Source organism: Mastomys coucha, unplaced genomic scaffold (assembly GCF_008632895.1).
Source record: "Mastomys coucha isolate ucsf_1 unplaced genomic scaffold, UCSF_Mcou_1 pScaffold15, whole genome shotgun sequence".
Classification (NCBI taxonomy): domain Eukaryota; kingdom Metazoa; phylum Chordata; class Mammalia; order Rodentia; family Muridae; genus Mastomys; species Mastomys coucha.
This window is the reverse complement of record NW_022196897.1, coordinates 153661176-153671007: the sequence shown is the minus strand read 5'-3', so window position 1 is coordinate 153671007 and position 9832 is coordinate 153661176. Positions and strand designations below refer to the sequence as shown.

Here is a 9832-nt window from a genome sequence, read left to right as displayed (position 1 = left end):
GGGAGGTGTCAAACAGAAGTCAGGCATAGTGGTAAGCGCCTTTAATCCTAGAACTTGGGAGGCAGAAGCAGGAGGAGCTGAGTTTGAAGCCAGCTTGATCTACATAGTAAGTTCCAGGCTAGCCAAGGTTACATGGTGAGACCCTGCCTCAAAATAATAGTAAATAGAGTGTCCAATCGGGGCTGGATAGATAGCTCAGCAGGTAAAGTCCTTGCTGTGCAAGCGTGAGGACCAGAGTTCAAATCCCAGCACCCATGTAGAAGAAATCCAAGTGTTAGCTGGGCAGTGGTGGCACACGCCTTTAATCCCAGCACTTGGGAAGCAGAGGCAGGCGGATTTCTGAGTTCGAGGCCAGCCTGGTCTACAGAGTGAGTTCCAGGACAGCCAGGGCTACACAGAGAAACCCTGTCTCAAAAAACCAAAAAAAATCCAAGTGTGAATAGCAGCCTGCCTATGATCCCGGCCCTTAGGAGGTGAAGTCAGGATCCCCGGGGCAAGCCGGCTTTCTAGACTAGCCAAAGCTGCAAGCTTTGTGTTCAGCCAGAGGTCAGCAGGTAGAGAGCCTAGAGCAACCTTAGTGTCACTGTCCGTCAGGGTGTGTTTGCGCACCTGTCACCCTCATACTTGACAGGCTGAGACGGGAGGATCAGAGAAGTTCAAGGCCAGCCAGGGCTCTAGAAGTCTCTGTCTCAAAAACACAATGTCTCTGCTGTCCTCGGCCCCAGGAATGGGGGAAGATGTGAGGCTTCTCCGTGAATGAGCAATGCAGCTGCATCTCAGTAAAGGTCCAGTGTGCATTACACCAGAGGATGGCACAGTACTTAGCAGCGAAAAGGGAAATGGCCAACGCACGTGACACATGATGAGTGACTCCAGATGAGCTAGCCCCTTGAAGCAAGCCAAACCCAAAATACTCACAAACGAGGTACTACAGCAATACCATCCCCTCGCCTCTCGCCCCTATGCTGACTGACACGTTGCCTGTGGTCACCCTGTGATGTTGGCAGGGTTGAGCCATAGCAACAGAGACTGAGTGGCCACAGGGCTTGACAGCTTTTGTGCCTAGCTTTGTCTAGAGGGTTTCCGGCCCTTCGATTCCATGTGGAGAAGCCGCGTGGTGACCTTGGGTGGTCAGAGAGAGGTACAGCCTCGAGCCACATAAGCCTGTACCCCAATGTGTGCAGGTTAGGGACAGTTTTGACCAGACTCAAACCATACCTGGGGAGGGAAGAAATTGCCTCATCCACAGCCTGAATCCAACGTTCAGGACAAGACTCCTGCACTTGGAATCCCTGCCATGCTCCACCACAGGACCCAGGAGTGCCCATACTGTTTGTCAGGATGGCAGTGTTTACATCTGTCATTGGCCAGAGATGCCGGGCCAGGCCTCTGCAAGGATGCTGAGCCCAAACAAGGCAAGTGGCATAGCAGTGTAGTTAGTTAGAGACAGGGCTCCCAACCCTCACTTGCTTAAAGGCAATGTGTCCGCACCGTTCCTAGTATACAGCGGGTGCTTCAGTAACGCCCCAGACCTACTGGGGTGCCAGGGAACAGCAAGTCTCCTTCCCGGCACTGTCTTCACTGAGCACCAGGACTGCCCAGCGCTAGGCAGTGGAGCCCTTCTGTCCCCGGCCTCCCACCCGCCGCTCTTGCCCCACTGCCTGTGCTTGGATAGGAGAATGAAGAGCTGAGTGGGTAGGTGGGTGGAGGGATGAATGGATAGCGAGTGGATGATATTAGGTAGGAGGTGGATGGATGCATGGTGGGTGGGTAGGTAGATCTGTGGATAGGTAGCCAGGTGGCTGGACGGGTACCCCTGGCTTCTACAAACCTGCCCTTAGCAGCTGCCTTTAAGCAGACCAGACACTGGGATTTCATTCCTGCAGTACCCTGCATCCTTCTCCCTGTCACCAGGGTGACAGTTTCATTCTCCGGGGAGGTATCCAGATGTTCGCCCCCACAGTCCTCATGGCACCCCAAGGCCTTGGTCCCCCGTCAATGAGACGCCAAAGGTACCATTGCAACTCGAAACCTGGGCTCAGACAACCAGTTTACAGTGAGAAACTGCAGGGGATGGGACAGAGGGCACAGATCCTCATTCCCAGCTACCCCATGGGTCAGCTCTGAGGGCCGACTGTGTGCCAATCACTACCATGCGACATTGAGCCCACTGATGTCGCAGAACCAAGGTCGAGCCCTAAACCAGAGCCCACAGTGCTCTGGGTAATTCAGGTCTTAGGAAGGGCACGGAGCCAGGACCCTGAGCAGCGGAGGAAAACACAGAGAGGAACATTGAGGCCAAAGACTCAGAGGACAAGAAGGTGCAGGGAGTGAGCGGAGACACTACTGGTCACTCTGCCTCAGTTTCCCCATGTGTCCGTGGGTCCTACTATGCTGGATTTGAATCTCAAGGCCTTAGGAGCTAGCTGTGCCATATGTTTGTTTGTTTGTTTGTTTGTTTTTTCCGAGACAGGGTTTCTCTGTGTAGCCCTGGCTGTCCTGGAACTCACTCTGTAGACCAGGCTAGCCTCGAACTCAGAAATCCGCCTGCCTCTGCCTCCCAAGTGCTGGGATTAAAGGTGTGAGCCACGCCCGGCTGTGCCATATGTTTAACTTGGGCTCCATACCTCTGCCCCAGCCTGTGGGTCACCTCTGTTGAGTAAGCTACTGCCAGAGTGGAGAGGCCACAGATACAGGGTGTGTCCTGCTGAGACAGCCCTTGATAAACCACCTCTCTGTCTTTTACATCTTCACCACTCCTGCCCAACAAGAAGAAAATAGGGCACAGAGATGTTAAGTAACCTGCGCGATGTCACACAGCTCGTGTGTGATGGAGGTGGGAGTATGGTCTAGATCTAAGGCCTGGGGTGGGGGTGGGGCAGTACCCCAAGCTGGTTCTGAGCAGATTGAACGCAAACAAAGGGAAAGAAAGCTCCAAGGACTGAGTCCATGATGAAAGCCAGGTAGGTAAGTGAGATGGAGATGTAATTGCAAATAAGGAATTGTTTATGTTTGCTGGAGCCCAGGCTAGCCTCAAACTCTGGATGCTCCCCCTCAGTCTCCCAGATGCTTGGGATTCTAGACAGCTCAGCTGAGGCCTTTTTAACACCTAGTCCAGGAAGGCCATTATGCCCCCACCTCAGAGGTGAGTCTGCTCTGTGCAGACCAGAGGCAGGGGCGCTATGCTGAGACTGTCCACTGACCAGGGGCCTGGATGCTTCACTCTCGTAATGAATGAACAAATGAGTAAACAAGCAAGATTGTGGAGGGGTGGCCCCCGACGCGAGGGCTGGGGACGTCTCTGCATGACCCTGCCCTGGCTTACATTCTCGTTGCCCACAGTTGCAGGGGCTCTCGTCGCTGACTTCCTGTCTGGCCTGGTACATTGGGGTGCTGATACATGGGGCTCTGTGGATCTGCCCATTGTCGGGAAGGTGCGTATGCCAGGCTGTGTGACTGTCCCGGGCTTAGTCCCCTGAGACTGGACTGGGGATCCCTGAGGTTGGTAACAGCACAGGAGGGCGGGTCGGAGAGCCTCCTGGAGCCTTCCTTCAGGTCAGGGCCAGTCCCATGCTTTCCTGTAAGCTGTCAGTGAGGCTCTCGGGGCTAGGCAGAAGATTGAATCCAAACTGGTTTCATCAGGCAAGGATTCAGACTCAGTCAGTGCTAGGTTAAAGCCATTCTGAACCAGGGCAACCGCCTTTTCAAAATGGGCTTTCCGCCTCTGGTTTCTGCTTTCCCCTGCTGAGTTCAGGCCTCCACTCCTGGCTGCCTAGAGAATTCGTTCCCCCAGTGGCAGCCAAACTCCCTGCACCTCACTCATCCCATTGGTCCAGCTGCGGTCGCACCGCCCATCGGCAGCCAGTCCCTGCCAGGGAGATGAATGGGCTCTGGTTAGCCATTCCTTGGTCTGGGCTCACTCAGGGCAGGCTCAGTTTAGTAACATGAATTGAGAGCCTGGTGGCTGCTCCCAGAAGTAGGAGCCTAAGGGCCATGTAGACAGGGTCTCCCTTGTTGTTGTGGGGCCTCTTCACCTGCTTTGGGTGGAGGTTGTCTCCAAGGCCCTCCCAGTATAGATGGAGAGGCTGAGGCAAGTGAGGAATGTCCGTCCCATCAGTGTTTTGAAGCCATCTTGGACGGTAGCCTACCAGACCGCCCCAGGCAGGATCTGTGTTAGTGGCGGAGTAGAGGGTGGCAAGCTCTAGGAGCAGGGTCTGGGGGGCACCAGCTGCCCTCAGCTAACTGGGACGCTGTGCCTGTACCCTGCCCACCTAGGCCTTCATCCGGCCATTCCGGGAGCACCACATTGACCCCACAGCCATCACAAGGCACGATTTCATCGAGACCAATGGTGACAACTGCCTGGTAACGCTGCTGCCACTGCTAAACATGGCCTACAAGTTCCGGACCCAGAGCCCAGGTGAGATCTGCAGTTGGGGCTCCTCAGAGTATACGTCAGGGTCAGAGGCCCCGGGGTGGCTCCCGGGGTGTGCATGGGCTGCTTGTGTGTTTGAAGACCTCTCCATTAGTAGGGTGCCTGTAAACGTCAGGCATTCAGCCTAAGACGGCATTCTCGCCTTCTCCGGTAACATGGCCCCCAGGGTCCTTCCCACCTCCTCCATGGAACTACTTGCTCACTTGGCACGCTCCCTGTGAGTCACAGCCAGCCCAGCCCTTGTTCTGTTGTATTATTTAAAGAAAAGGCACACTATGAGGACATGGATGGGATCTAGTAGCTGAGAGCTGGTCCACTGTGCCCATCCCCTGGGTTCAATCCCACCACTGGGGAAAAAGGAAAAATATAGACTGTGAGCTGAGGCCAGCAATGTCCATTTTTGAATCCCAAAGCAATCTGGCCCACTGCTGGGCATCAGGTGAGACAAAGCCAGAACTTCTGGTAGCTGGTGACATCTGCCTTTGGGAGAAACAGAGGATCTGCCCGTGACCAAGGATGGGGTACTGCTGGGCCCACCCTTACTGACATTCTCCCAGCAGCCCCTTCTCCACAGACCCACTTCCTCCCTCTCCCCATCCCATGAACCAGAAGCCAGCAAGTGAAGGCCTCCGAAGGCCCGTAGCTTTGCTTTCTTCCAGAGTGAACCCCGTGGAGCTGTTGCACCCTGGGAACTCACGGGGCCCCACAGAGCCTGAATCCATGTCCCAGACTCTACCTGCCTCCCTTGCTCTGTAGATGTCTTCCATCAAGAGATACTCCCTTGAATACATGAGTGTCCTCAAGTCCTGCATCAGAGAACCTGACCCAGCGTCCCTGCTTCGAGCCCACACAACCCACAAATGTCCGTGGGGATCAGAACCCAGCCCCAGTTGGCTGCAGAGCCCACACTCTTAGCTACTCTTAGGCTGAGGGGGGCCCGGGTGCTCCTGGCACAGGAGCTGACTGGCCAGTGGGGCAGCTACAAAGGTCCCATGCCCCTGCTCTTGCCCCGCAGAGACCCTGGAGCAGCTGTATCCCTGGGAATGCTTTGTCTTCTGCCTGACCATCTTTGGCACCTTCACCAACCAGATCCACAAATGGTCGCACACGTACTTAGGGCTGCCATGCTGGGTCACCGTTCTGCAGGACTGGCACGTGATCCTGCCACGGAAACACCATCGCATCCACCACGTGGCGCCCCATGAAACATACTTCTGTATCACCACAGGTGGGTGGTGCCATCCCCAGGGTCAGGAGGGTGAGAGGCCATACGGCCTTGGCCAACCCAGTGTTCTGAGAACGCACACTTACTGAGTCCCTGTTATGTATAAGCATTCTTCTAGGCCAGGACCACCAAAGTCCCTTACCACATTGAAGCTCTGTGACTCCAGACACTCAGCCAACAGTTTACTCGGTGCCTGTTGACTGCCCTGGGTTTAGGCTCTAAGTGAACAAGACAGACAGAATGCCTTGTGATTACCAGGTGGAAGGGCACACACCTTTAGTCCCAGCACAGAGGCAGGTGGATCTCTCTGAGTTTGCGGCTAGCCTGGGCTACAGAGTGAGTTCCAGGACAGCCAAGTCTACACAGAGAAACCCTATCTTGAAAAACCAGAAAAAAGAAAAAAAAAAATCCTAGTGGTTGGGAGAGGCCTGAGGGGAGGACCTAAGCCCTACATGAGGGAGGTCTCTCTCTCTATGCCCACTTTCTTCTGCCTGTCTCCTGAGGGCGCTCCACCCCAAGGCTGCCTCTCCTCACTAGCCCCCTGACTGTGTCTGCTGCAGGCTGGCTCAACTACCCCCTAGAGGTTATAGGCTTCTGGCGGCGCCTGGAGGACCTCATCCAAGGCCTGACGGGTGAGAAGCCGAGAGCGGACGACATGAAATGGGCCCAGAAGATCAAGTAGCATGTCTGGACTCTTGGTCGCCAAGTTTCCCGAACCTGAACTGAAGCCATCTGCCAAATCCTGGCGTCTCTGAGCTACCCTCCAGTGAAGAGAAGTCCCCTGGGCTGGGCCCCGGGCAACCCTAGCCCACCCCCAGTGACACAGAATACTTGAGCCACCAACTCTTCATTTCCTCTTCTCCTTTTCTTTCCTTGGGCCTTCCAGGCCACTGAGCTGCTCCAAGGCCAAGCCTGACTGCAGAGGGAAGCCCGGTCCTGCTGGCTAACCCCACCCTGTGCATCTGCTCTGCACGCCCACTCCCTGGCTAGTGTAGGGTCACTGACACGCGTGGTCTGCCTCGGTGACCCAGAGAGCCCCCAGAACACATCAATGTCCTTAGATCATGACTCCCCCCTCAGCCCTGCAAGCTGACCCCAGAGGCCTAGGTGGGTGGGTCACCCCATCTGCCATCCAAGGGAGACAGAGCTGGGCAAGGGTCAGAGGGCATCTGGCCAGGAGAGGCCAGACTGTCCTGCTCACATCAGGATAACTCTTTCCCTTCCCCTAGTTCTTCTATCCACGTGTCCAGCCACATCTGAGGTCTCCCCATGGAGACATCTTCATGGGTACAGCTCTTGTGAAGGGCTTGGTCATTTGAGGAAGGGACACTGTGTCCCTTCTGGCCAGAGTGTCAAGAGGAGGAAGAATAAGGCTTTTTTTTTTTTTAAAGGTGCTTGCTTGTCAATGTAAATAATAGAAAGCCTTAATATCTTTCTGTAACATGGAGTAATATTTTAATGTCATGTTTTGGATGTATATAATATATTTATAACAAAGGAAGAAGCATCTGTATTTCTGGCTGCCGTGTGGTGTTTCCGGATGGCTGCACAGAGGGAGCTAGCCCTGGCCTGAAGGACGGGGTCTTTATCCCCCAACACAGTGAAGTGGTCTAGATTCATTTCATGTATTTTATGTTTTTCCCATATGTGTGTATGTGTGCCATGTGTGTGCCTGGTGCCCACAGAGGTCACAAGAGAGCATTGGAAACCTGGATCTGAAGTTACTGATGACTGAAACGCTTGTGGGTACTGGGAAAAAACTAGGTCCTTTTAAGTGCTCTTAACCAGGGCTCCATATCTCCAGTCTTGAATTTTTGTTTTCTTAAGGCGATGTATCATATACTCAAAGTGACCTCACACTTCTTATATAACCAAGGCTGACCTTGAATTCCTGATCCCTGTACCCCTCCCAAGTGCCGGGATCACAGGTATGTGCCACCATTCACAAGACCTTTCACCTAGATTGTGCTAGAGCAGTGCTGGCTGGCTTGTCCCAGAACTCCGTTAGGGGGTCATTGGCATCTGATGTGTGTCATGGCTCTGGCCTGGACCCAGACCTCCAGACTGACTGGTGGGAGCTGATCTAGGAAAAAAGAAAAAAAACACAAATAAATAAAGAAAACATACAGTAGTTTCTTTATTATAATTTTTTTTTTGTTTTAATATTTTGTTCTTTCAAGAGGCAAGGGTCTCAGTATGTAGCCCAGGCTGTCCTGGAACTTGCTCTGTAGACCAGGCTGGCCTTGAACTCCTGAGATCCACCTGCCTCTGCCTCTGCTGGGATCAAAGCATGCGCCGCCATGCCCAGCTCATAACGCAGTTTCACGAGGTCATCCCTGAAAAGCTACTAACGAAGCTGCCCTGGAGAAGCAGGGCTGAGGCTGCTGGGGCAGGAGGCTATTTGACCAGGGAGCTAGAGGCAGCCTGGGTTGAACAGAATAGGCCTTTTTGTGGGACAGCATGTACAAAAAGCCCTGGGGCAGGTGCAGACTTGCAGTTAGACCCTGGGGTGACTGGCACAGAGCAGGAGAAGTGAGGGGAGCTGCAGCTGTCTCTAAGCCTCATGCCACCTGATAGACATTTGAAACGTTTAGTTTTTGCACAAGCACTTCCAGGACACCAGAATGTAGTAGTGACCATACATTCTGGCGTGTGTCTAGTCTGTTCGGTGGTCCAGGCATGGTGATTCAAGCCTGTAATCCCAGCACTTAGGAGGTGAAGGTCATCTATCACTACCTAGCAAGTTGGAGGCCAACCTGGCCTATATAAGAAACTGTCTTTATTAAGAAAATCAACAATGACAAAAAGCCCTAGGCTAATTTCTGCAACGTTAGTAAAGGAGGGGAAAGGGGCTTGTGGACACAAAATGACAATAATCTGAAAAACACTTCAAATGTGTGCCTGTGTGTGTGTATGCACACACATGTAAGAAGGTGCACCGATAGGCCAGGAGAGGGCGCTAAGTGTCAACCGAGTCCTTTGAGGTGGGGGATTTTCCTGAATCTGAAGCTGGTGTTCTTTCTGAGGTATTTCCTAGCAGGCCACAACCATCTGGTGTCTTGCCCCTCTCCGACCAGGGATTAATGGCATGCGTGGGACACCTAGCTTATTAATGGGAGCCATGTGTCAGTTCTGACCCTAATGATGACTGCTCCGTGAGTGATTTTTAACTGCTGAGTCATGGTCAAAGGTGACCCATCACTTCATTGTCCTTAAGGTTAGCCAGCACTGGCCACTAGGGCCACAGCCACTGGAGGAGGTGTTAGCATTCATCGGTCTATTAAGGATAGGAAATGAGGCCAGGCCTGGAGGCAAGGGCCTGTGACTCTAGCTGTTCTGGAGACCAAGGCAGAGAGTGTCGAGAGTTATAGACAGGAGTTCAAGGCCAGCCTGGTTGGTACTTTAACAAGTACCTCAAAACTAAAAAACGGGGCGGTGGTGGCGCATGCCTTTAATCCCAGCACTTGGGAGGCAGAGGCAGGTAGATTTCTGAGTTTGAGGCCAGCCTGGTCTACACAGTGAGTTCCAGGACAGCCAGGGCTACACCGAGAAACCCTGTCGTGAAAAAACAAACAACAAAAAAAAAAAAAAAAAAAAAAAAAAAAAAAAAAAAAAAACTAAACTAAAAACTGGCCTGGAAATTAAGGCTGTTGTAGAGCTTGTGCCTAGGAGGTGGGCGAGGGAGCCAGGATTTAGGTGGCTTGTGCTGCCATCTGGTGACAGAGTCGGGTCAGTGATGAGCAGGGCAAACCTGGGCTTAGAGTGGACCTCCTCTTTTGAGGGAATCTAGGTCTGTGCCTTCTCCCACCTGTAACTCCCACCACCTCAGTTGAAACCCAGACCTCCCAGGCCCCCCTCAGGATGGCGCAGACCATGAGCTGCAGGCCTCTCTGGGGATGGCGCAGACCATGAGCTGCAGGCCTCTCTGGGGATGGCGCAGACCATGAGCTGAAGGCCTCTCTTGGGATGGCGCAGACCATGAGCTGTAGGTAGAAGACAAGCAGGGGCCCATCCAATCCACGGGTTTCCTGAGACTCAAGAGCGTTCTCCAAATGACAGCGGGCAAGGAGTGGGGACGGTTCACAGTGCAATGTTCAATGTCCTTGTAAAGTGAGACTGTCATCTGTTCCAGCCATTTCCTCCCAGCTTCAAGTGGCTGGATGTGTGCAGCG

The 9832-nt window shown here is 53.4% G+C and overlaps 1 protein-coding gene across 1 annotated transcript in view; it reads left to right on the top strand.

The window, feature by feature from the left end:
- Window positions 1–7168, top strand: part of Tmem189 (transmembrane protein 189) — a 19384-nt gene extending 12216 nt beyond the window's left edge. The window contains exons 3-6 of the mRNA XM_031372830.1: window positions 3343–3434; window positions 4276–4420; window positions 5451–5663; window positions 6221–7168. Of these exons, the coding sequence (XP_031228690.1) occupies window positions 3343–3434; window positions 4276–4420; window positions 5451–5663; window positions 6221–6342 (572 nt within the window). The 3' untranslated portion in view covers window positions 6343–7168. The remainder of the gene's footprint in view (window positions 1–3342; window positions 3435–4275; window positions 4421–5450; window positions 5664–6220) is intronic.
- The last annotated feature ends 2664 nt before the right edge of the window (window positions 7169–9832 follow it).